Raw genomic sequence first — 27,637 nt, 5'->3', positions numbered from 1 at the left:
GTTTCAGAGGGGTAAACAAAGTCTGTGGTCTAGACTGCCGTTTGGGCGACTTCCATTTTGTTGAAGCCGCAGTGGCTGAGCGGGTTAGGCTGCTGACTTTATGCTGGTGACTAGGTGCCTGACTTTGAGGGTATGGGTTCGAATCCCAATGGGACTCAACCGAACAAAAGTACTTGAATGTGTTCTTTCCTGAGAATGTGTAATCCCAAATATAACGTGTTACATTTGACCACTTTCTAAATGGCATTGTGTATTCATAGTTTTTGATGGTTTATCACAGAATGTAAGTGGATGTGATTCTGAGAGTTAATGTCTAATATCAACAATTCTGAATATATCATTTCACACCTCTAATATCAATCCTACTTTAAATATCTATATGCAAAACAATAGAATCTGAAACTCATTTACTCCATGATAACGTCTTTGTGTTTTCTAAAATTGTCTTTATATGTCTCTTCTATCAAATTGCTGAGCCCTGCACTACCCAGGATGCCTGGTGTTATCTGTATGCATGGTAATGTTATCAGGAATAATAACCCGAAAAGATCCGGGTTAGAATTGATCTTCAGTAACCCATGCTTGTCTTAAGAGGCGACTAATGGGATCGGGTGGTCAGGCTCACTGACTTGGTTGACACATGTCATCGGTTCCCAATTGCGCAGATAGATACTCATTCTGTTGATCACTGGATTGTCTGGTCCAGACTCGATTATTGACAGACCACCGTCATATAGCTGGAGTATTGCTGAGTGTGGCGTAAAATAAAACTCACTCACACACTCACTCACTCAGGAATAATATATACAGTGAGACCCCGGATACCCGACCCCAAATATCCAGAAACCTCGCCTTCCGGTCAATTTTCATAAATAACCAATCTCTTACGTTATAAAAGTGACTGTCTATAACGGATATATTTCTGTTCCAAAATTTTTCAAACCAAACAGCTAAATCAACACAAAATTGACTCTTCCGCTGACCTTGATCTTCCGCTGAAGTGAAGTGAACGAGTGTCCCAGATGTCTTGACATGAGACAAGGTCTGCTAATCTGGATTAATGACGGATCAGCAGGGTATTGGTGGTGATTAGTAGGCCTATCTGGCACAGAGTGAATTGCAATTGGCAAATCAAAACTGTTTTGGAAGTGATTTTAAACCAGAAGTGTATATTCAACACCTAAGCCTGGAAGACAGAAATCCAGATACGATTTACGCAAAAACGAATGTGTCCGGATATCCGGGGTCTCTCTGTAATTATTGTTTAAATTGGCATTGAAACTTGTCACTCACTCTGTTTTGCAGACGCTACAGGTGATCGGCTGAAGGAAGCCACCAAGATCAACCTGTCCCTCTCTGCCCTGGGTAACGTCATATCAGCCCTAGTGGACGGCAAGTCCAAGCACATATACCATACAGAGACTCGAAGCTGACCCGCTTGCTGCAGGACTCACTCGGAGGCAACACTAAAACCATGATGGTGGCCTGTCTGTCACCAGCTGACAACAACTATGAGGAGACAATCAGCACGCTCCGTTACGCCAACAGAGCCAAGAACATCAAGAACAAGCCCAAGATCAATGAAGACCCGAAGGATGCTCTCCTCCGAGAGTACCAGGAGGAGATCGAGAAGTTGAAAGCCATGCTGATGGGCCAGATGCCTGTTGATGGCCTTTCTGGTGAGCAATTGTTTCACAATATCAACCCATGAAGATCCGGGTTAGAATTGGTCTTCAGCAACCTATGCTTGTCGTAAGAGGCGACTAACGGGATCCTGTGGTCAGGCTCGCTGACTTGGTTGACACGTGTCATCGTATCTGGGTTAGAATTGGTCTTCAGTAACCCATGCTTGTTGTAAGAGACGACTAACAGGATCAGGTGGTCAGATCGATGTTCATGCTGTGGATCACTGGATTGTCTGGTCCAGACTCGATTATTTACAGACCGCTGCCAAATAGCTGAAGTATTGCTGAGTGTTGCATAGAACTAAATTCACTCACTCACTCTTGATATTGAAGGAACAAAGTGGCCCATTTTTCTGAGATGCCACAATTGTCTGTATAGAGTTGCATGCAAGAACCCTATGATTATGCTCTGATAATGTTCCGACCGCCTCCATGGTGTAGTGGCTAGAGCGACCGCCTGGAGAGCGAAAGGTCGCGGGTTCGATCCATGACCGCGTCATACCAAACAAGGATAAAATATGGTACTTTGTTGGTCCCTGCCTGGCTTCGGCATTAATGGGTACAACAAGGACTGGTCGGCTCGGAGTCAGTATAATGTGTCTGAGTGGGGTATTCATGCTTCACTGCGGCATGGTATCTCAGTGGGCTAGCACTATAAAACCAGCTTCAGTCTGGGCTAGTACAAGCAGCCACACATACACACACACGCATGCACGCCGTCATATGAGCCAAATATTCTCAAGCACGAAGTTAAACCCAATTTCACCTCACCTGATAATGTTGCTAGTTTTGTAAGCATGGGTTTCACCATGTCCAAGACTTCATGTTCTTTTTCATAATGCAGGTGTACAGAAGGCACCCCAGGGCAGGGCTAGCAGGCAGTCTCCAGGGGGTGTCACACGGGAAGAGCTGGAGGCAGAGAAGACGAGACTGAGAGAGGTACTGTACAGTCTACAGGGAGGAATACTGTAAATCTTGGAATTAGTGTAAAAGTGAATATATATGCGAAAAGTTGTCTTTACTCGCATTAATTAATTTTTTAAAACTTTTAAACATTTATTAACTGACTTTTGACACGATGGCATGATTATGGAAGCGGAAATACCAATTTAAATATACAATTCTCTTTTCCACATCACATTTATTGAGCAGCAGTTTTAACAAGTATATAATGGTAACTAAGCAATTCAAACACTGGAAATTGCTTAATGGACATCTGGTGAGATATCAGTGTTGTGGTTTCATTGACTACCCAGTCGTGTCAAACTAGCATCACTGATATGTAATCCATATCACAACAGTGCTCCAGATAAGATTTACCTCTTGTGGGTACTGTACCTACTGTATTTTGTTGGACTGGGTATTATGAATGTTGAGTGGGTATTTCATTTTACACTCCGCAGGTACCCACTGCTTCAAAACCAACAAATATGTGCGATTTCATATATCAGTCATTTTACTCACCTAAGTATTATGTCATTGAGTAAGTTTACTAAGCAGGTATGTTCTGCCTTATGGCATACCTAATCAAAACCAACTTAAATATAATGGAAATGATTTCATAAAACATCACTCATCCTATACTGACAGTACAACACTTGTCCTATACTAACAGTACAACTTGATAGCAATCGATGTATTTTTTCTGACGGTTAAAATGTGCAATTCGACTCACAAGCGCGATTTATATCAATATATTCCCACAATGTCGTGGAATAATAAACGATTTGTTTTAAACTTTTTGGCGTATCTAACATTTTAAATGCATAATTGGTATGCAACATTTATTATTCAATGCATAATTGGAAATTTTCTATGTTTTCTGCCTTAAATTAATTGTATTTTACCTGGATACTCAGTTTCTTTGGGCCTCTGTCACAACATGTCCAAATCTGTAAACTTGAAATAAACGACTTTATTTGGGCCTCGTCTAGATAGAAAGTTCGGCCAAAGCATAAATAACTTAACAGTAACTAATATCAGGAGAGTAGTCCGTCATAATCTGGCCTTAGGTCATCACCATTGAGTAGCCAAGTCAAGGACATATACGGTACATACCAGTTCAGTCATATGGGTTTCTCACCCCAGGTGTGTCAGAAACACATCTCACTCATTCATTAACTTAATCTTAAATATGGGAAGCTGCTGGGATGAAGGTTCAGAAGATGCTTTCTGTGTTTCCAGGAATATGAGACACAGATGGAAGACATGGCCAATAAGTATGAGATGGAGAAAGTTGGGAAGGCCAAACTGGAAGAAGACATGACCAAGCTCCGTAGCTTTTATGATGACCAGCTGCGGTCAGTGGATGGTCAGCTGGCACACTTGCCACCATCAGCAGCAGGTAATAGTTGCACGAATTTCTTGTTTCCTTTTCATCTAATTTTTTCCATTCTTGCTTCTTGAAAAGTAAACCCTTAAATAGATAGTGATAGATGTTTAACAGCTTCAGCTTTGTAGATAAAAACTCTTCATTTTCTGTCATCCTTTTGCTTAGATCTCTGAGTTAAGATAAGTCCATAGTAAAATGAAATTAGAAATAGGATTTGGAGGATGGTAAACAGAGATAATTTGCAATGATGAGTCAAGGAAGTAAGACTATGACAAACAGACTCTCTACATAAGCTTAAAGTCCAAGGGGCGGTGGGGTAGCCTGATGGTTAAAGCGTCTGCTCATTACGCCTAAGACCCAGGTTCGATTCCCCACATGGGTACAATGTGTGAAGCCCATTTCTGGTGTCCCACGCCGTGATATTGCTGGAATATTGCTAAAAGCGGCGTAAAACACAACTCACTCACTTAAAGTCCAAGACTTTCTCATGGGTCAGACCATAAAGATCTGGGTTAGAATTGGTTTTCAGTAACCCATGCTTGTCGTAAGAGACGATTAACAGGATCGGGTGGTCAGGCTCGCTGACTTGGTTGACACTTGTCATCGTATCCCATTTGGGTAGATCGATGCTCATAATGTTGATCACTGGATTGTCTGGTCCAGACTCCATTATTTACAGACTGCCGCCATATAGCTGAAATATTGCTGAGTGCGATGTTAAACAACCAACCAACCAACCAATCCCATGGGTCATTCCAGTCAGTGTGTCATAAAGGAGAGCTCAGTATTTCAATCCTGCTTAGAACATTGATGTCATGATGAACAGAATTTTGTCCTGTGGTCAGCCATTGGACAACGAGTTGATGTTATCTGAGTAAAGAAAGATCAATATTGATGTTTTTGCTCTTGAAGCAGCTTTGAACCGTGCTGGATTTTCAAGCCAACTTATGTCTACACCTTATTGACAGCTCTGGTTCAGCTTGTCTAATGCAATGTTAAATATAGTCAAGAATTAAGGGTGTTGCCATTATACAGAAATGTCTCCAGTGCTTTGAAAATATTTCAAGGTGATATGAAAGAAATCTCATTACAGGTAGACAGATCATGGGCATGTTTTAAAGTGTACACAATCATATTCTCTGCAGCAAGATTACTGTGTAGCAATAAATTTACCTAAGCGCAATGGTGTCAGTTAAGAATGCTTTCAAAATTCTACAAATTTACTTTATATTTGTATCACTTTGAATTATTCATTGAATATAACTTCTTAATAATCATGGAAATGTTATTTGAAATTGATTGAAACGAATGATTTTTAGAATTACAGAGCCCAATCCTTAAAAATGTCACTCTTTCTCTGAAACCGTTGTAATATAATCTATCTCTTAATAAAAATAACGATATGTTGTAAAAATTCTATAGTTAACACCTTTATCCACATTTTTCAAAAGATAACTTCTTAAAGCTGATTGTATGGAAGAACAATGTCAATATTGTGTTGTCCATAGCGATATTGACATCCTCTTCATGATGCATTTTTCTCATGAACTAATTTCAATTACTAAGGTTTGCAATCAACATGACACTGCCACTAAAGTGCAATGACATTTTAAGTACTAGATGTGCTATGTACACCCCATGTAATTGACTAATTGCTTACTACCTCATCACTGGCAGTGCTTGGAGAAATAGAGTGGTCACACAAGGGAGTGATGGACAGTGAGTGACAAGTTTGTATATTTCAGAGTGACGTGCATGTTGTTGATCCATGTCAGTTTCTTACTCTTACACGCCGGTTTACCTACACACTCACCAGTTTCACAGTTTGTTCGCCTTTTGCAACCAATCTCACACCAACTTGACAACTTGTACATTTCTTTCATGGTGATTGATGGTGTCTATTGCATGCAATTGGTGTCAATTTCAAGTCAGATTGCAAAGTATTATTCAGATGGAATAATTGTTGTGAACATAGATTCTAAAACAAAGATAACATATTTATATGATATGATAGGATAGGATATTTACACTGCAAATGAGCTGTTAAGTGAATCATTCTCATTAGATTCATAAGGGGCGTTGAGGTAGCCTAGTGGTTAAAGTGTTCGCTCATCACTCCTAAAACCCTGGTTCGATTCCCCACATGGGTACAATGTGTGAAGCCCATTTCTGGTGTCCCCTGCCGTGATATTGCTGGAATATTGCTGAAAGTGGCGTAAAACCATACTCATTAGATTCATAATTCCATTTTCAACTTCTAGTGCACCATTGATGTTTCATATATGTTGGTATGACAGATTAACTTTGTAACATGAATGAATCGTTTCATGAGTTAGTACTATAGTAATATGAATGAATCATGGTATGACATATTAAATTAACGACTAATGGCATGATAGGTTCACTTTTGTAATATGAATGCGTCATGGCACGAAAGGTTAAAAGTAGTAATGTGCACGAATCTTGGCAAATTAAGCATTTAAATATGAAAGAATCATTTGGTCCTCAACATCCTTTGAATTATATACTATCAGCTCCATTGTTACACACAGTCCATTATAATCCCTTCTAGAATAAACAAAAATGCCTCTAAAATTTGCAGGAGATTTTATAAAATCTGTCCGAAAGCATCAATTAAGACAGGATATTGAAATTCAACAGCATTGTTTTTGAGACCTCATGTGTCTATTTCACTCCAACACCATCTAGAACAGTACAAGTTGTCAATATCAGTTTTATTACACATACCAGGCTTATTGTGGCCAGGCTTGTGTTAATCAATTTCACATGCAATTGCTTGTATAATGTGGTTATTGACAAGATTTCTTTTTCAGCTATGCTTGCAACATAGGGAAATATCCTTATGCTTGAACAACAAAATTATAATGCCATTGTTAGTATGCTTGTATATGCTATGTGTAGCTTACTTGTATTGTGTTGGTAACAGGAAGAATATTGTGATCATCTTGTTGCAAATTAGGTTTTCTCTATTTGTTTCATTTTATTTGGTTTTATAACTTAATTTTCTGTTCTGAAGTTTTAATATGGGAATGTTTTGTTTTGTTCCATAGACCAAAACTTAATTGATAAAAGCAATTTGATTTTAATGGCAATATTATGGCCCTGTTTGCTAAGGTCAGTAGGGTAGTGTTGATGTTCTTGTGATTTCTGACCACAGCGAAGTCCGAGTTCAAATCCACACATGGGTTCTATACAAAGATGCTCCTCATGTGTTGAAATTCTTGGAATATAGATTAAGACATATTAAACTGTACTCACTTCTGTTGTAAAAGTAGTCAATTTATGCACCCAAAATCACATTTATCACATATATTTCTTAATCAAAACCATCGGAGATCGTTATTCAAAATTACCTTTAACAGTTATGTAAGTTTTATAGTTGATGGTATAGTGATACTTTATGGGAATTAAGAACAGAGTACTGTGACATTTCATGTTATTTAACAACAGCAACAGCTGAATTTGTTTGAGTCTTTATGTATCTTACGGGTCTGCCACCATTGGGGGTGTGTGTGTGTGTGTGTGTGTGTGTGTGTGTGTGTGTGTGAGAAATGTTATACACATGTGCATATGTTAAATCATTATTGAATGTACAAATGATTGACCTTTGGTCTAAATAAACATTCATTCATATATTCCTCATACAGGGTACAGGCTGTTGGGTATACTGAATGCATGTGTCTGAGGCTGCAATTGACTATCGCTTATATACACCCCATATGTTATACAGACCTGCTTTCCTGTGCTGCACCACCCCAGTTGAATATGTATGTTTCAAATCTACTCTTAAGCAGCACTTGTCAATCTGATGTATGTCATTATTGAAATGTTTAAGAGAACAGATTAATATGAGTCCAGAACGCAAAAGTGAATAGAATGAAAGCAAAGACAAATATTTATTGCATCCACAGGATATACATTAATAATCACTCTGCCAAATTCTTGACAAGATATATAAAGGTCCGTAACTGAAGCTATTATCAGATGTTACACTGGGCAGTATTCTACAACATTTCTAGTTTGCAGGTTGAGGTAAAACCATGACAGAAGCAGGGCTACAGATAAGGGGCGTACAGGCGTATTGTACGTCTTAAAATCAATGAAGTACGACATAATATAAGATTTCAAGCATATCGTGTACGCACATAAATACCTTTGTACTTCTAACATTTAATTTCCGTGCGTATCGTGCACATGGAAATCTATTTCGGATAAATACTTGTTAAGTTTCTTTTGCGAAACACGATTTGACACATGAGGAAACCCCGACAGTAGGAATCCCTTGCGTTGCCATGCAACGATATGCGTCACTATTTTTCGATTGGCTAAAAACTACACTGTTCCTATTTATATCCAGTCGGACCTGACATTTCGCGCATCACACGGTCGCTCAGTTATTTCTCACGCGTCTTCAAATACAAATACATGGTTGGAAATAGTGATCGATGAATCGTCCAGACAAACCACATCAACTCGCTCAAACAAAAACATGTCAGTACTCCTTCAAAATTCTCAGTACACCTCCACTTGCAATATGATGTGTAAGTACACTCGCACCCCGAAAAGTTATCTGGAGCCCTGAGAAGATGGCCAATGCCATTGGGGTTCATCGGTTCCAGTTGCATGTTACTACTCTGGGATTTCATAAAGCTGTTCCAGTGTGCCCAGAGTAGGGTCATAACCCAGAAAAATATGTCCAGACAGATGAAAAATGGTCAAAAACACAAGAATAATTAACAAATTATGTCAAAATACACTGTCTGTAATCACAAAAGACAATGCGATATGTGTCAGGAAATACAGGTCCTATGTATCAATCAAAGTTCTCACTCATGTTCAGGACACTGTTTCCCGAAGCGATCATAGTGCTACGATTATTTTAACTCTTATACTCTAACATTGAGTTACAACAGTCGTAGAGCTAAGATAGCTTTCTGAAACACTGCCCAGAGTCTTGTTCACTGCTGATTTTGAATCAGAAGTGAGGTGAAATTGGGGTTTACGTCGTACTTGAGAATATTTCGCTCATATGACAACATGCATGCATGTGAATGTGTATGTTCGGCTGCTTGTACTTGCCCTGACTGAAGCTGGTTTTATAGTGCTAACCCACTGAGATACCATGCCACAGTGAAGCATGAATACCCCACTCAGACACATTATACTGACTCCGAGTCGACCAGTCCTTGTTGTACCCATTAATGCCGAGCGCCAGGCAGGGACCAACAAGTACCATATTTTAACGTCTTTTGGTATGACACTCTCCGGGCAGAAGCTCTAACCACTACACCACGGAGGCGGTTTTGAATCAGAGAGAGTGTGAAGGTCAGTGAAGTGTTATCAGATAGGTGTCCAGTCCACACTTCCCAATCAGTTGAAAGTCAGGATAGAAAGGCGTCGATTGTCCATACATCACTCTCATATAGGTAAAACCAGCCTACATGTTCTAGAAAGTGTCACAAAGATCCTCAAATGATGAAGTCCTGTTTGGCTGCCACAATCAAGGGAGATAACTGTAATTCACAATTACAGTACAGATTGGCCTGTAAACAAATAGGACCATTTCATTCATTACCCGTCATTGACAATCACTACATGAGGGACTGATAATTTATTATACTTGTTACTGGGGGGTGGGGTTAGATGGGATGGTCAAGAGATGGATCTTGAAAAAAAGTCAGGTACAATTTTGTCAAATAGAGCCATTGTATTCAGTAGTTATAAGTGCGATACAGGTTTTGTTAAGAATTTTTGTAAACGCTTGCTTAATCTTGAACAATTTGACAAGGTCCCTTGGATATCATCCCCAGTTTTAAACACGTGGGTATGTAGTAGGATGATATTTTATTATAAAAGCAATAAAAGTTATTGTCCACATAAGAGTTACAAATGATTATTAAATTATCCAGTAATGCTATGGTGATGATAATTTGGAAAATTTTATGTGTATTTCGCACATGAGTCCATCACTGCATATTGGTCAATACATTTATAATAATTATAGTAATAATAAGGGCATTTGTAATATGCTGAATTCCGCACCGTGGAGGAGCATGTACAATGCGCTGCAGTCTGGTTATTATTACCCCAGCTGCCTGTGAGGCGCTAGAAGGTTAATAGTTACATGACTTAAACCACCGGGTACCCATTTTCTGCCGGTTGAACAGACCCAATGCATTTATTGTGATAGCAGGGACAAGCAACACTAAATTGTTAGAAAATGTATGTAGTCAACTAGCACAGTCATAGTAAATGAAGTAATAGTCACACAAAAAATTCAGTGATCACTGGTATGCATTCTTTTCTTTGTTTAGAATGTAGAATGTTTCACGGGTTTCTTTGGCAAGTGACATATGCATATCGCTTGTGTAGGTGGGGCTTCACAGTACATTCATCAGTGTTGTGGGAAGAATTACTTGTCGTGTGGATTTTAATTTTGGCTTTTGCAGTTTGATTGGTGGAAAACAATTTGCATTCAAACATGTCTTATTAACCCATTTCTTTCAGTTAGCCCAGAATGATGTGTTTTACTAATTATGACAACAGTGTGAACAAAACATTTCAAATGCACATCACAAACTAAATTCACTGTTTCTGATAAACATTCTTCTCTTTCCCTAATCTGCTAATCCAAGTAATCCTTTGTAATCCTTTACAATTATTTTTTAGCGTATTCATCAATATTTGATATCTCAATTGTGTTATTAGAACAATCCCACGAGGCAGGAGTTGAAAAGGAGGAAGAGGGGGAAGAAGAGGGATTTCAGGAAGAAAGACCAACGAAACCTCGGAAGAAGTCTCGATCTGGAACAACCACTAGAACTGGTGGACGTGATGAAGGACCGGACACAGCAGCTCCTCGTGATCGTCCATCATCAGTAATGTCCGGACGTGACTTGCCAAGTGGACCAGGTGAGATTTGTGTACTTGTGGCCGAAGTAAGTGGCCAGTGGTCAGTGCTTGTAGGTTCTGCAGCTCCTCGTGATCGTCCATCATCAGTAATGTCCGGACGTGACTTGCCAAGTGGACCAGGTGAGATTTGTGTACTGGTGGCCAAAGTGGCCAGTGGTCAGTGCTTGTAGGTTCTGCAGCTCCATGATTCATCAGTAATGTCCGACGGACTTGCCAAGTGGACCAGGTGAGATTTGTGTACTTGTGGCCGAAGTAAGTGGCCAGTGGTCAGTGCTTGTAGGTTCTGCAGCTCCTCGTGATCGTCCATCATCAGTAATGTCCGGACGTGACTTGCCAAGTGGACCAGGTGAGATTTGTGTACTTGTGGCCGAAGTAATTGGCCAGTGGTCAGTGCTTGTAGGTTCTGCAGCTCCAAGTGATCGTCCATCATCACTAATGTCTGGTGTCAATGTGGGAAGCCCATTTCTGGTGTCCCCTGCCGTGATGTTGCTGGAATATTGCTAAAAGCGGCGTAAAACCAAACTCAGTCAGTCAGTCTGCAACTCTTTCTATAATAGGTATAATATATGTAAGATAAGTTAATATTCCAGGAATTTCTGGTTGTGTATTTTCTGTGCAGAGTACGTTGGGCAAGCAGGAAAAGTTTGTTTGAATCCCATTCCTTCCAGATTAATTTGTTTTAGGTTTGACTGACTGACTGAGTTTGCTTTTACGCCGCTGTTAGCAATATTTCAGCAACATCATGGCGGGGGACACCAGAAAGGGGCTTCACACATTGTACCCATGTGGGGATTCGAACCCGGGTCTTCAGCGTGACGAGCCAACGCTTTAACCACTAGGCTACCCCACCGCCCTTTAAGTTTGACCACATCTGTTTGTGGGTTTCTCCAAAGTGGTAAACAAACCAGTACTGCACCAAGGGTTACTTTACACATCATGACACTTTGTCAGTTAACTGGAATACATATATAGAATGTCATACAAGTGCATTTGGATGTTTTATATTGAACAAGAAGATGTCGTGGGAGAAACGATCTGTCAAGCAATAAACATTTCATAAAGATCAAGGTACGGAAAATCCCGGAAAGTACGGAGCTTTGGAGAAGGTTATGTTTGCTGGAAAAACAGTTGGTTGACACATATCGCGACACATGGGCGATTCACTACAGAGAGAAACTACAGCCAAGTTGCTTGTGATAAGGAATGTGGGGTGCAATACGGAACTTGGGGTGCAATATGGAACTTGGGGTGCAATATGGAACTTGACTACCCGCCATACGTCATCCGTATTGCACCCCTGTATTGCTATCCTGAGTTTACATGGGTATATCATAAAGTTCATAGTGGCTTTAGATCCAACTTACTGAGTCACTGGTTGTGTGTTACAGAGCTAGACTACATGGACCCTCAAGGGGAGGTAACTGAGAGAGAAGCAGAAGCCAGTGTAAGTATATTCAGGTAGCAATGCCTTGGTTATGACAAACATGTTAAAAACATGAAGTGTTATAGTATAGTTTGAAGATATAAATAGTGTGTTGTTTGTAATAAGTTTTTTTGTGTATTGTGCTTCCAGTATAGATCTGAGAGTGCATCCAGCCAGGTGCTGACCACTACCCCCAATGAACCCCCTGGTCAGCAGCAGCAGGCCAGTGGTCAGATACAGTCCGAGGAGGCAGTCAGGAAGTGAGTACAGTTACTATTGTTCATCATGACCAAGATTCTGTTGTTCCTCACATTTCCAACTATTGTTTCTTATGTCATTGACTATTGTTCATCATGACCAAGATTCTGTTGTTCCTCACATTTCCAACTATTTGTTTCTTATGTCATTGACTATTGTTCATCATGACCAAGATTCTGTTGTTCCTCACATTTCCAACTATTGTTTCTTATGTCATTGACTATTGTTCATCATGACAAAGATTCTGTTGTTCCTCACATTTCCAACTATTGTTTCTTATGTCACTATTGTTCATCATGACAAAGATTCTGTTGTTCCTCACATTTCCAACTATTGTTTCTTATGTCACTATTGTTCATCATGACCAAGATTCTGTTGTTCCTCACATTTCCAACTATTGTTTCTTATGTCATTGACTATTGTTCATCATGACCAAGATTCTGTTGTTCCTCACATTTCCAAATATTGTTTCTTATGTCATTGACTATTGTTCATCATGACAAAGATTCTGTTGTTCCTCACATTTCCAACTATTGTTTCTTATGTAACTATTGTTCATCATGACCAAGACTCTATTGTTCCTCACATTTCCAACTATTGTTCTGTTGTTCCTCACATTTCCAACTATTGTTTCTTATGTCACTATTGTTCATCATGACCCAAGATTCTGTTGCTCCTCACATTTCCAACTATTGTTTCTTATGTCACTATTGTTCATCATGACCAAGACTCTATTGTTCCTCACATTTCCAACTATTGTTCTGTTGTTCCTCACATTTCCAACTATTGTTTCTTATGTCACTATTGTTCATCATGACCAAGATTCTGTTGTTCCTCACATTTCCAACTATTGTTTCTTATGTCACTATTGTTCATCATGACCAAGATTCTGTTGTTCCTCACATTTCGAACTATTGTTCTGTTGTTCCTCACATTTCCAACAATTGTTCTGTTGTTCCTCACATTTCCAACTATTGTTTCTTATGTCACTATTGTTCATCATGACCAAGATTCTGTTGTTCCTCACATTTCCAACTATTGTTTCTTATGTCATTGACTATTGTTCATCATGACAAAGACTTATTCCATACTCTATCTCTGCCTCTCAGTCATGTCTCTGATTTCATCATTGTGCAGACGTTTGGAGGAACTGCAGCAGCAGATGGTTGGAGGAGAGAACAAGAACAACCGTGAGGTAAAGGAGAGGAGGAAGAAGAGGAAGAGATATGCTGAAGAAAGGAAACAGAAGCTTGCAGGTATGAATTCTTGATAAACAGTCACAGAGCATCCCATCTCTTACACGTCATTCTGAAGTTGAACCTGTCAGAGTCACACATTAAGTACAGTGTTTCTCTTTGATATATTAATTGGAGCTTTCAGAGTTACAAGTAGGTATTTTGTAATTACCCACAATATAATAGTGAAAATAGTGTGCTCCACTGGCAGTCATGTTATTCCTCTTTGACTATATGTATTTCAAATGGACATGTTAAAAAGAATATTTGTGCAATTTGTATTTTATTTTTAACAGAGGCCATTGCTAACATGGATGATGATGGCATAATGATTGCTATCTATGACAACATTCACGATGAAGTGAGAGCTAAGAACAAACTTCTGGAGAAGGAGAAACAGAAGGTAAATGAATGTCTGGTAGATTAAAGTAGCCATTCTTTTTCAGAAGAAGTCCTCCTTGGGGTACATATAAGCATTAAAATGTCCATTTTAAAAGCCTACGACAGTTGTAACAATATTTCAATAAAATATTTTACCAAACAAAAAACTCGTTATGTGTGGTGAGACCACCCCTACAGGGCCCCGTAGAGGGCCCCCTACAGCCAAGAGCAGGTAACTCTGGCTGTGTACCTCGTACCTCACTTTTCATGCTGTCGTCGGCCGTGTAGGTCGATTGCATGGTCCAAGAAGCTACGAATAAGAGAGCGATGAGTGAGATAGAGTCAAATCCTGTATGTATGTATGTAGGACTTTTCTTCAAAGAATTCATAACCTCTCCAGGTTTGTAAAAGTTTTTACCTTACCAACTTCAATGTGAAAACAGGCGGTCAAGCTGCCTAGGTTTTACTTGCCTTAATAAATTGAAAACAGCCTCTGAGCAGAAACATATTACAGATTCTGTATCTTATGCATTGCCTGTTACATGGGTTTCTCATTGGTTGATGCATTATGACGTGACTGAATACCGTGAACCCAACATGCACTCTTGTGTTTTGACAGATTGAGGCACTTGAGGTTGAGCTTTCAGACCAGCGGTCTGAGTTTGAGTTTGACCGTATCGACTACCTGGACACCATCCGGAAACAGGAGAAGCAGATGCTGCTGCTGGAGTCCTTGCTGGACCGTGTTCAGCCCTGTATACGGAAAGACTGTAACTTTAGCAACCTGGATAGAATCAAGATGACATGCAAGTGGGATGAAGATGCGCATAAGTGGATCCTCCCCAAAATGACAATCGAGAAGACAGCACTGCCATCTAGTGGTACTGGTGAGTAGATGGAGTAACCTATCCTGATTTTGAGATTACAAAGTAAGGTGAGGTGAGGTGAGGTGAAATTTGGTTTAACGTCGTGCTTGCGAATATTTCGCTCATATGACGACGTGCATGCGTGTGTATGTGTATGTGCGGGTGCTTGTACTAGCCCAGACAGAAGCGGGTTTTATAGCTTCTGCCTGGGCTAGTACAAGCACCGCACATACACATACACATACAAGCACACGCATGCACGTCGTCATATGAGTGAAATATTCTCAAGCCCGACGTTAAACCCAATTTCACCTCACCTCACCTATGTTTAATTTCAATTACGCTTTTTATTTGTTCGTATTTGCCCAAGACGATGTACCATTAAACAACAAGCACTTTTATTCATGAACATAACTACGTTAATGAAAAGTTCCAAAGAAGCGACTGATAACTCTCTTGTCTGTTGTCAGGTGGAGTGATGCCAGGGAGGGCGTACGACCCACGGTCACCGTCAACGAATGGAGACATGTATGAAGGTTACGATGACCAGAGACTTAAAGAGGTGACTAAATTCAAACACATGACATCAAAACTGACCATAATATTTATAATATATAACCAAGATAATTTATATAAAGATTCACAATTACACACCTGTACATGTCAAAGATTTCATTTACCTGTTGACCAAGGCTCTACACCACAAAGCAGTTTTCACACTATGGTCATCGTAACTCCCAAATGTAAACTTACGATCACCATGCTCAAGGATCGATTTGTTGAAATGGCCCAGTTCAACAAAGCCTTCTTTACTTTAAATTGATTGTAAATAGCACGCTTAAGCTTACAATCATCTTAGCTGAAGTATCAATTAAATGAAATGGCCCTTTTCTTCAAAGCAATCTTTGCACATAGGTGATCGTAACTCCCACACTAATGTAATGTCCCAGCTGAAGTATCAATTAATGTTACAATCACATAGGTGATCATCTCCCACACGCAATGTTACAATCATCGCAGCTGAAAGATAAATTCGTTGAACTGACCCTGTTCTACGATGTCATCTTTTCACTAAGGTGAACGTTACGATACTTAAGCTTACAATAGACGTAGCTCAAAGATTAGTTAGTTGAGCTTGGCATTGTTCTACAAAGTGATCTGTTCACTAAAGAGATCGTAACATATTTAAGCTCAAGATCACCCCAGCTGAATTAGGCCCTGATACTTGGAGAAGCTGAGATATATAATATCAGTATGTATGTTCTTCATTGCAGACAGACTGATAACATGCCTGTATTTTTCCTTATCCTGACTCATGCTCTTTTGCTTGTCTCCTTCCTCTTGCGAACATAGTGGAACACTTGTATCTCCCTAATTGAAGTTCCCTTCAATGTAAAATCACTAATTAGTACACCACGAGTTACCTCCCTTCCACAAGCTCGGGAACGAGGGCGCCACCTCTACCCATGTGCCTCACTCTCTCCTTCTTCGCCCAGTGAGCTGGACGTGAGAGCGCCTGTGTCTCCCGACACACTATATCCTTTGATTATATTTAGTTAGTTACCCCGTCATAGACATCTATAGAGGTTTAGCTAGTATCTTCAACAATTATATATTGATATTTAGTCGGTGTTTCTACTGTTTATTCACGGACGCCGTGTTGTTTCAGTGGATTACGTTGATAAAAATTCTGTACTGTTGCACATTACGTTTTTTATTCTGCTGCTGATCCGCATTTAATATGCCCTAGCTGTACTGCGCCATGTTTCATGTTATTCACATTGCAGTTGTGGTACTAATTTATCCAATTCTGCCTTTAATAAATATTACTTTGCGTTTGAGACGCGCAGCAGATAGGTCGCGTATGCAGAGTCTAGCCATGACTGATACACCTGAACCCCTCGCCAGTCTACTGCTGTTGGTCGACCCCCCTCCCGTCTGGTGTTCCGCTAGAGTGGTGGAGAGGCGTGGGACGTAGTCCGCCGCCTCCAAGAAGCATCCTGCTTCCCCAGACATCCCATCGTCGCAGCCGAAGACTAGAGGGTTTCTACTGCATCTCAACGCGACCTCTGAGGGGGAATCAACGAAGTCTACTTGAACTTTCTCAGCCGAGATTGTTCCCGTCGCAGATTTGGGCCTGTATGATGATCAGCCGATCATCATACCTGATGTACATCAAAAGAATGACCGATGTCGACAACAGTGATGTCAGCGCAGATCAACATGCAGCCTGATGTACCAACGCTGATATATTCTTCCTGAGGGTCCCGTCGCTACCAACACTCAACGCAGACTTCACACCCCCAGGGCAGCGTCGACCTCTGAGGGGATATCAACGAAGTCTACTAGGACTTTCTCAACCGAGATTGTTCCAGCCGCTGAACTGGGCCTCTACGATGATCAGCCGATCATCATCCCCGACGTACGCCACAAGAAGCGACCGGAGACAGCTACAGTGACATCAGCAGAGATCGCCATGCAGCCTGAGGTCTCTACACTGGCGTCAGACGACTTCCCTGAGGGCCCCGCCGCTAACATCGCAGAGAGGGCACCGACTAATTCGTCGCAGACCATCCCAGATGAACTGTTGCGGCAAATCATGATCATGATGGAGGGCCACTACAGACTGGAGAAGCAGCCAGCCCAAGGCCTGAGCCTTCCAGCGAAGGTTCCAACGCAGACGACACCCCAGAGGCACCCCCATCAGCGTAGCAGCCACGGATGAAGCCACCTTCGCTGGCGAAGTCGCAGACCACCTCGACGAAGGACCCAGATGTACAGCCTTCGCGAAGGCCTTCGCGAAGGCGGGATAGATCATCACCTTCCTCGGCTTCATCCTTAGATGCGGACTCAGACCATCAGACCTCACGGAAGCCTTCGCGAAGGTCAAATCGCCGTTCCCAGGACCGGACGAGGAAGCTTCGCGAAGGCCTTCGCGAAGGACACCTGACTACACAAGAGCTTCGCGAAGCTATCAACATTCTCCTCACAGGTCTCGAGAAGGTCAACCCATAGATGCAGATCACCAACACGATCTCGCGCCGTTCACCGCGCCCGATCTCCTCATGACATCACCACGTCGATCGTCTCACAGGTCACCACACAAGTCTGCACACAAGTCTACAGTCAGGTCTCCCCGAAGTCCACCGACATAGAGATAGAAATACACAGTCCACCATCAGAAGAGCATCAACCTCTCATCAGCGATGCTGGGATAGAAAATGATGGAGGCATCATTTTCTCAGACGCTGAGATACGATATTGGATGGTAAACAACCTAGATCTCTCTTCACCTTCCAAGAGTGGCAACTCGGCGCAGACATACCTGATAAAGGAAGACGAGGCAGACGCCATCACCTTACCTCCGATCGACTCGATTGCTGCGGTGCCACAGTATGTGGACACAGCCTACCATAAAGCCATAACAGTTCAAACGCCAGAGGCGTATGTTCTTGGCCTTAATAGATCTAGAACGATCAATGAGATTCTTATCACCAGATTTCGTGACACGACTTCTGAAGATGATAGGATGATCTACTCGGCTCTACTTATGCAGAACCAGCAAGAACCACACCCTGTATGAAGCTAACGCTCATATATTGATCGGATTCTAGACACTTCGCTAAGGAAGTCCCAGGCCACCTCCGCTGAAGGAACTAGAGCCTCACCAGTTACAAGGGGGCGCCACGAGGAGGCGCTTCACCGACCCCACATATTGCTGAGTGCGGCGTAAAACAAAACACTCACTCACTCACTCCTGTTGAACACAGAGGTCGCTTAAGCTGAAGCAAGCTCATATATTATATATATACTGATCGGGGCTCTGACTCGATACCTTCGCCGAAGGTCGCTGCGAAGGCTAAGTGGCTCCAAGTCTACCTCACACAGAAAATCTAGAATGGATACTTGAGAGCTTCCGCGAAGTCTCCGGCGTCCACCGAGGAAATCTCCTCCAAGGTCTCCATATATTAGCCACTCGTCATATATAGCTACTCGTCAGTCCGTTCAAGACATCGCATAAGTTGTCTATCAACTGTATGCCATATGCCGCCTATAAGCCTACGAAGACAATTGCACAGGCTATTTACAACACAGAACGCCGCTATATTAATTAGTCAACGGCGTTTCATAGATCTTCACAGAAATCAACCTTTCAGTATAGATTGCTAGAATATGCAATCCCGGACTACTGATACGATTATCTACATGCGTGACCATTACGCAGATCTGCAGACAATTCAATATCGAAATTGAACAGCAGCCTTGTTACAGCGGTATAACTCATAATCGTCAAAGTTTCTGAGAAGAAATATGTACAACAAGTTCAGCTTTAATTCTACAATTATGACGATACATTCATGTATACAGTCTACAAGCTGACAACTTGCAAGTTTATTGTACCTTTATATAAGGAAGTCGGAATTATATTCAAAACTGAAGTTACTTTCACGACAGCCAGGAAAATAACCTACCCAGCATTAATATTACAGAGCGAGGTATTTGGCTGGAGGTTTCAGCGTTTACCTTTAACCCTCGAAACACGTGGTCACTTTCGGGTAACCGGGGAAGCTACGGTGAAGACCGGCGATTATGCTAATATCAACGGCGGCAAGATTTTATACAAGGTTTTTCCTGCTACACCGGTGACATCACAGCGGGTATTCTACAGAATCAAAATGCCTTGTTCTGATTGGACCGGCGTTGGACAACGACCTCACTTGAGAGGTCGATCTTAGTTCACAGTTCAAGACTTACGTTACAAGTGACAACTATATATCAGTGAACGAGCAAGCCTCCTTACAGTCCAGTTAATCTGAACCTTCATGATTGGGCTGCTTTCTTCAGGTTAGAGACCTCCCCTGTCAAGTTAGGACGAGGAGCCACGCGGCAGTCAGGCAATTTTACATAAAGTTCAACGAGGACAGACACACCTGGTTGTGCACCTACATCGTCAAGGACTTAGCGAATAACCTAGACGACGGGATACAAGTGGATCTAAATCCACAGCGTCTCAGACTACAGCTGAATTTCATAATCAAGCTACTAACACAACTAGATGGTTAGTAAACCTACTTAAACTTTCTGATTGGAGAATTAAAACGGAAGTTTCACCCTCCAACTTGGGGATCTGAATATAGTGCTCCAACACCTCACAAGTGAGGTTTATGAACACGCCTGGATGACATACTTGGACTCCATGATACGATGATTCTATCACGATGGCCAGCAAGAGCACTGTAAATTTATCTCCACCGAACCAAACAGAAGGGAATAATGCAACAGATTATTTCCTCTATCATCAACTTACGCAGAATGAAATCTCACGTACTATATCTCCGTTTGGATCAGAACTGTCATACTACGTGCATACAAGACGGATGGACCCAATCCGACCCTCCATGAGCTTTTAATACTCATGATATTAGAGCGCTAACTTCTACAATTGATCTACACAATGTTATTTGAAATAATGGAGGGTTTATTTTCTGGAGATCCGATATGGTGGTTGCCAACCATTATCTGAGAGATATCATCACCGAGGACGTCTCAGGTATCCACCAATTCGATCCCATGGTCCTCGCACAACAGTTGACAGTTCCTCGGAGAAGATAAGTCAATCTTACAGATTTCTACTTATCTTATAACAGTACTAAATAGCTACATGCTATATATAATTTGCTTAAGTTCTTTTTATCATCACAGTACTATGATTATTACATCATACAATATATAAGTTAACAACTCTACAGAGTTGGTTATTATATATTTACCTTAACTTAATTATATCTTAAGCATAGTACTATACTCAGATTGTAAAAATATATAAGCTAACAAACTCTACAGAGTTTGGGCTATTATATAGGTAGCTTAAGCTTATTCATATCTTAAGCTCAGTACTATGTTTATATCATATAAGTATATTAGCTAACAAACTCTAAAGAGTTTTGCTATTTGGCTTAAGTCTCATCATATCTTAAGCAATATGGTTACATTATAACATGTATTAGCTAACAAACTCTCACGGAGTTTTTTGCTATTATATATGTAACTTAAGCTTATTCATATCTTAAGCGCAGTACTATGTTTATATCATATAGGTATATTAGCTATCAAAACTCTAAAAGAGTTTTTTGCTATTATATATTTGGCTTAAGTTTCATCATAATTTAAGCTTTATGGTTACATTATAACTTGTATTAGCTAACAAACTCTACGGAGTTTTTGCTATTATATATGTAGCTTAAGTTTTCCTTCAAATCTTAAGCTCAATACTATGTTTATATCATATAAGTATATTAGCTAACAAACTCTCACGGAGCTTTTGCTATTATATATGTAGCTTAAGGTTTCCTTCAAAGCTCAATACTATGTTTATATCATATAAGTATATTAGCTAACAAACTCTACGGAGTTTTTGCTATTATATATGTAGCTTAAGGTTTCCTTCATAAACTCAATACTAGGTTTATATCATATAAGTATTTTAGCTAACAAACTCTAAAGGGTTTTTTGCTATTATACAATTAGCTTAAAGGTCACATGCAACGTAAAACACAACTTTGCAGATTCTGATACCTTTCGGTATGGACTTACGGAAAAAAAGTGTCAAAAATGCAAATTCAACTTATAAAGTTGAAAAATAACGCGATGAAAAAGCAGCGAAATCGGAGTTCAAGCGTTTCACTAATTTTCCCCAGACTTTTCTGGGGAATACGGGTTTCAACAGCTGGGCTGCGCTCAGCACGCGTCTTGCCCAGTGAAATAGGTTCCCGCAACTTGGAAGCGGGGCTGTCTGGTGAATACTTTCGGTGAAGGCTTTGGTGTGAGCTATTTTCATAATATTTTGTTGATATCTCACAGTCGCGAGCTTTTAGATGTTATGACAGTAAATAAACTGTTTATATAATTTCATTTGTCTATTTCACCACACGCTCTTCTTACCGAGTCACTTTCTCAGTTCGATACTTAAAAGCAATGTCATTATTTAGAGTTGACACGATTTCTAACTGTGATATAGATATGTAAGCTGTCACAGACAAAACTCAATGTCTTGTTTTATTGACACCAGTGTGTCTGCCTGCCTGTCTGCTAATGACAATATTCAATACACAACTGCGATCACTGACCACATGCAATTTGAACTTAACACCAATCAGGCTATACACCATAAACAAAACGCATTGATTTATGGCCGAGTTCGGTCTCTGTCACATTATGTAATTACACAGACAGGCAGGTGTGACACTTGAACACATGACATGTTATGATGTCTGTTGATTGCAAAATGTTATACACAAAAAATGAGGATGTATTTACAAAACCCAACTTTCTATATACACACACAATGACCATGGCTGAAGTATCTGCTAATGAACCAGCCGTTACACTTGAGTGCACACCCACCCGCTCTGACTGGGTTGGTATCCCGGCTGCTTCGTTCGAGGGGAGGTAAACCCAAGTACAAAATATTGCACTTTTGATTTGCGATTATACGCTTATAATTTTGTTTATTTGTTTTTTCATAATCAGCAATGCATATTATATGTCATGAAGAAGTGATAATTGTGTTTTAATTATGTTTGATTTTTTGGTTGCATGTGACCTTTAAGTTTCATCATATCTTAAGCAGTATGGTTACATTATAAAATGTATTAGCTAACAAAACTCTACGGAGTTTTGCTATTATATATATAGCTTAAGTTTAATTATATCTTAAACTCAGTACTATGGTTATATGTATTAGCTAACATAAAAGTATATTAGTTAATAAACTCTAAGGAGTTTTTTTAATAAACTCTAAGGAGTTTTTTGCTATATACATTTAGCTTAAGTCTAATCTTATCTTAAGCTTAGTACTATGGTTACATTATTAATCTATAAGCTAATAAACTCTACAGAGTTTTGGCTATTATATATGTAGCTTAAGTTAATTATATCTTAAGCACAGTACTATACTCATATTGTAAAAATATATTAGCTAACAAACTCTACAGAGTTTTGCTATTATATAGGTAGCTAAAGCTTATTCATATCTTAAGCTCAGCACTATGTCTATATCATATAAGTACATTAACTAACAAACTCTAAAAGAGTTTTGCTATTATATAATTAGCTTAAGTTTAATCATATCTTAAGCTTAGTACTATGTTTATATTTTAAAGTAATTTAGCTAACAAACTCTAAGGAGTTTATACTAGCATATTAACAAGCTTAAGTCTATTAGTCTTAAGCATTGTATTAATGTTATATATACTTTATCATAATAAGTACATTGTAATAACCTTTATATGGCAGCTGATAAGTTAGCAGCAGGAATTCATCAGTTCAGTGCCTTTATGAAGTTCCCATAGGGTTATTACAATCATCACAGTTCAAATCACTAATTATTAAAATCCAAAGTATTATATATTCCCACCTCCAATCCGTAGGATTCTACAAGCAAAAGAGCATGAGTCAGGATAAGGAAAAATATGTAATTTTTTGAGTAAAATTGATATTTTATACTTATCCTGACTCATGAGGTCAGCCCTCCCATCCTCCCCAAATAACACTTTGGATTTCCCCTGTAAATTCAAATGTTGGGCTCAGTATATGAGGAGAGAGTGAGGCACATGGGTAGAGGTGGCGCCCTCGTTCCCGCGCTTGTGGAAGGGAGGTAACTCGTGGTGTACTAATTAGTGATTTTACATTGAAGGGAACTTCAATTAGGGAGATACAAGTGTTCCACTATGTTCGCAAGAGGAAGGAGACAAGCAAAAGAGCATGAGTCAGGATAAGTATAAAATATCAATTTTACTCAAAAAATTACATATTTGATATGACTGTTTCAGAAACTACGTCAGAGTGAAGACATATCCAACTCCTACTTTCAATCTCGTCGCACTAATCAGCTGATGCAGTCTCCAGATTCAGGCAACAAGATCAGTAAGTACTCCAGCATAGGGTAAAATATTTGTAGGATCTCAAACCTTAGTTAAGGCATTGGCTCGTACGTCGAAGGCTTGGGTTCGATTTTCCACATAGTTACAATGTGTGAAGCCCATTTCTGGTGTCCCCCGCTGTCATATTGCTGGAATATTGCTAAAAGTGGCGTAAAACTAAACTAACTCACTCACTCACCCAGATTAATGAACTTTGATAGTCACTCAGAACAGAGTGATCAGTGGAAGACAAACTGGGTATTAGATTACTTGATCTTTATGTTCTTTGATTTTCATGGGGTGAATTGTTTGTGACATTGTCATTGCAGGGGTTCAGTTTATTTTTAAGAAGCCACTTGCCACAGGGCAAGTGACTTTAAGAAAGTAGCTTGTCCTGACTAATTTTCCACTTGCCCTGATTTTATGACATAATTATGATGATGTAATTATGAAAAAAGAAATCAACATGGTATTTGATGTTATTGTTTACTGGACTATTTATTGAAAAGTGATAAATAGCAAAGGAAGATAACTCTACTTTATTATCATTGCAAAATTTAATAGCTACATTTTGAGCAGATATGAAATTAAATCAAAGTTTATTTGCAGTTTGAAACCATAAGTGGAAATTATCTAGTAGCCCACAGACAAGTAAGATACCATTATTTGATTGCCCGAAATGAAAACTGAGTTGTCCCGGGCGTCGGGCAATGGGATTGTTGAACCCCTGCATTGAAAGGTTTTGTTTTGTTGTTGTGTATCGCACCACTCACCAATATTCCAGCTACAGTCCGTTTGACTTCATTTGAAACCGATGAATTGCTCACTAACACAAAATCTTATAAATGCAACAAAATCAAACTCGACAGACCAACTCTGATGATTTGTCTCATAATTTTGGACACCCGAATAAAAAAGTTGTTTAACAAACGATCATTATTTTGTTGTCACTTTTCGCTATTTCTTACGAGGGAGGACCACTTGCTGGTAGAACAGCCAGGTGTGCGAGGTGTACGTCTGAAATTGAAATTTCACTGGACACGCTTGTTGATTACCTGGCTGTTTGTCTTGTTGTATTTACTAGATTTTGTGTTAGTGAGCTATTCATCGGTCTCAAGTCAAACGAACTGTAATCGATAACTCCCATACGTAGTGTTACAATCGTCGTAGCTGAAAGATCAGTTCGTTGAACTTGGCATTGTTCCACAATTCAGTGATCAACATCATGAGCAACGATCATCATCAATTCTTATTCTCCAGGTATGCGTGAAATCCGAGATTCCTACGCCACCAATGGAAACTCCTTCTCTCGAGCTGAAGAACCAATGAGCCGGGAGCTCCGAGCTGCCCAAGTTCATGGTCAACTACATAATGATGAAGGTGTGTTTCGGCGACCATCCCGACTCGATGCTTTGCCAACTGTCTCAGGGAAGAAGCCCAAGAAGAAGAAGGGGACCTATGATTATTGATGCAGGCTTTTGTGTCGAAATCTGGAAAATTGTGTTTACCATTACAATTTTCTATCACATATCAACTGCTTTTAAACATGGACATGAGTTGAACTCATGAACTGATTCATCAGTCCAAATTGAAGATTATGGATAAACAAGAGTAAACAACCCAAGGTAATTCAGGGTTTTGCAATGCCTGATGATGTCTCAAAAGTTTTCAGAGTTAATTGAGCTGCAGATGGCTCAGTGGTCTAAGTGCTATAATTGATGTGTCAGGATTGGCTGAAACTGGGGTTGAATCCAAGTTTGCATCACGGTGATCCTTGTTGTTTTAAGGCCACATGTGATGGGCCTGCATAGGGGTCACAGGTGGCCCAGTCATCGAAGGGGGTAAAGTTCGCTGTGCAGAACTGCATCCCTATGCACGCCAGAAATGTAGTAATGGTTCAAATGTTGTCTTCATTATATTCTGTGTTTGTCAATACCATACCCGCAGTCATGAGTTGCACCTGTGCAACATCTGCGACGTGCATCATGTTTTTCTCCCATATTAAGCTCACAACCAGATGTAACACACATGCCAAACATGATTCATCCGTGTTAATGGTTCCCTCTTGTAGGTTTGGGGGGCGGTGGGGTAGCCTAGTGGTTAAAGCGTTGGCTCGTCACGCCATAGACCCGGGTTCGAATCCCCACATGGGTACAATGTGTGAAGCCCATTTCTGGTGTCCCCCGCCCTGATGTTGCTGGAATATTGCTAAAAGCGGCGTAAAACCAAACTCAGTCAGTCAGTCTTGTAGGTTTGGAAGGAAATAGCTTTTGAGATACTATATTTTCATCTTGACAGTTCATAGTGTCCCAGGGCGGGGGTCAGCCCAATGGTTGAAGCATTCGCTCATCACTCCAAAGATCCGGGTTCGATTTCCCAAATGGGTACAATGTGTGAACCCCATTTCTGGTGTCCCCCGCCATGAAATTGCTGGAATATTGCTAAAAGTGGTGAAAGAAACAAACTCACTCACTCATAGTGGTCAGAGATTTATGGAAATTTTAACTCACAAAATACACCCTTGGCTGCGATGAATGTGAAACAGCCTGCACCAAGTTATGTTTACCTTAATGACTTTGGACAAAGATATTCTAACATCTATTTATCTTTTTGTGTAGAATGATCCAAAACCTTTACTGTTGTTATATCAAAGCATATTTATGTGATATTCGTTGTTAAATGCATTGCACATTCCACTTACTACTTCTCTCCGTCCACGTTACACAGATTTTACACACACAGAGCTTTAAGCTGTCTATTGTTACAGAATTGTCCTGATACTATGTGATCACTTTTAAATGTGGACTATGCAATGTCGGTATGTGATAGGAATTCTCAGTCTAGTCCTTGTGGTAGATGGAACAGCTCTAGGAATGGAGGTACTGCATGATATGTTGCGCATCTCTGAATTTTAGAAAGAAATGAATAGGGTAAGTTATGCACCACAATGTGTTGTACAGAGTTATGTCCCTTGGGAGTCAGGATGTGCTGACTGGGAAAAAATGTATGGTTCACCTGGATGATGAATTTGTTTTGTCTGTATTACAGACATTTATTTCCACATTGTTTTCCTAATGTGGAAAAACTATCGCACACACACGCACATGCACGCGCGCGCGCACACACACACATATTGTACACATGGTTGACTAGTTGTTATTAGTGTAGGTTACAGAGATGTCATTACCAATGTTTGAGTTGCTATCATTTTACGGGTGAGCTAGAATGTAATATTAGTGATTTTGGTTTTAGATAATGTTATGGTTGAGTAGCCTCAAAACCTGCATTTCTTATATCAAAGCATTGTTATATTCACAGAATGTCCAGTTTTTGGTCAGTCATTGCTAACGCAGTGAACTCTGATTTGTATGTAGACATTGATGTGTCACTTAATGAAGACTCGCTCTTGTGGAAATGACCCATGAGGATTCGGGTTAGAATTGATCTTCAGCAACCCATGCTTGTCATAAGAGGCTTGTCCTGACGGGATCAGGTGGTCAGGCTCGGTCAGTCATTACTAACGCAGAAACTTGGATTAGACACATGTCATCGACCCTATTGTGTAGAATCGATGCTCATGCTGTTGATCACAGGATTGTCTGG

At 40.1% G+C, this 27,637-nt stretch overlaps 1 protein-coding gene across 1 annotated transcript in view; it reads left to right on the top strand.

Moving 5' to 3' along the window:
• LOC124268732 (kinesin-like protein KIF17) overlaps positions 1-26,427 on the top strand; it is a 39,462-nt gene extending 13,035 nt beyond the window's left edge. The window contains 15 exon segments of the mRNA XM_046703761.1: positions 1,306-1,400; positions 1,403-1,679; positions 2,530-2,624; positions 3,870-4,029; positions 5,695-5,736; positions 10,747-10,950; positions 12,339-12,394; positions 12,524-12,633; positions 13,769-13,887; positions 14,163-14,269; positions 14,867-15,134; positions 15,584-15,675; positions 23,945-24,038; positions 25,295-26,105; positions 26,286-26,427. Of these exon segments, the coding sequence (XP_046559717.1) occupies positions 1,306-1,400; positions 1,403-1,679; positions 2,530-2,624; positions 3,870-4,029; positions 5,695-5,736; positions 10,747-10,950; positions 12,339-12,394; positions 12,524-12,633; positions 13,769-13,887; positions 14,163-14,269; positions 14,867-15,134; positions 15,584-15,675; positions 23,945-24,038; positions 25,295-25,503 (1,928 nt within the window). The 3' untranslated portion in view covers positions 25,504-26,105; positions 26,286-26,427.
• Positions 26,428-27,637: the final 1,210 nt, after the last annotated feature.

This window comes from Haliotis rubra, unplaced genomic scaffold (assembly GCF_003918875.1).
Source record: "Haliotis rubra isolate DU_JTF1 unplaced genomic scaffold, ASM391887v1 Scf14, whole genome shotgun sequence".
In the NCBI taxonomy this organism is placed as follows: domain Eukaryota; kingdom Metazoa; phylum Mollusca; class Gastropoda; order Lepetellida; family Haliotidae; genus Haliotis; species Haliotis rubra.
Note: the sequence above shows the minus strand (reverse complement) of the source record. Positions and strands in the feature narration are given on the sequence as shown.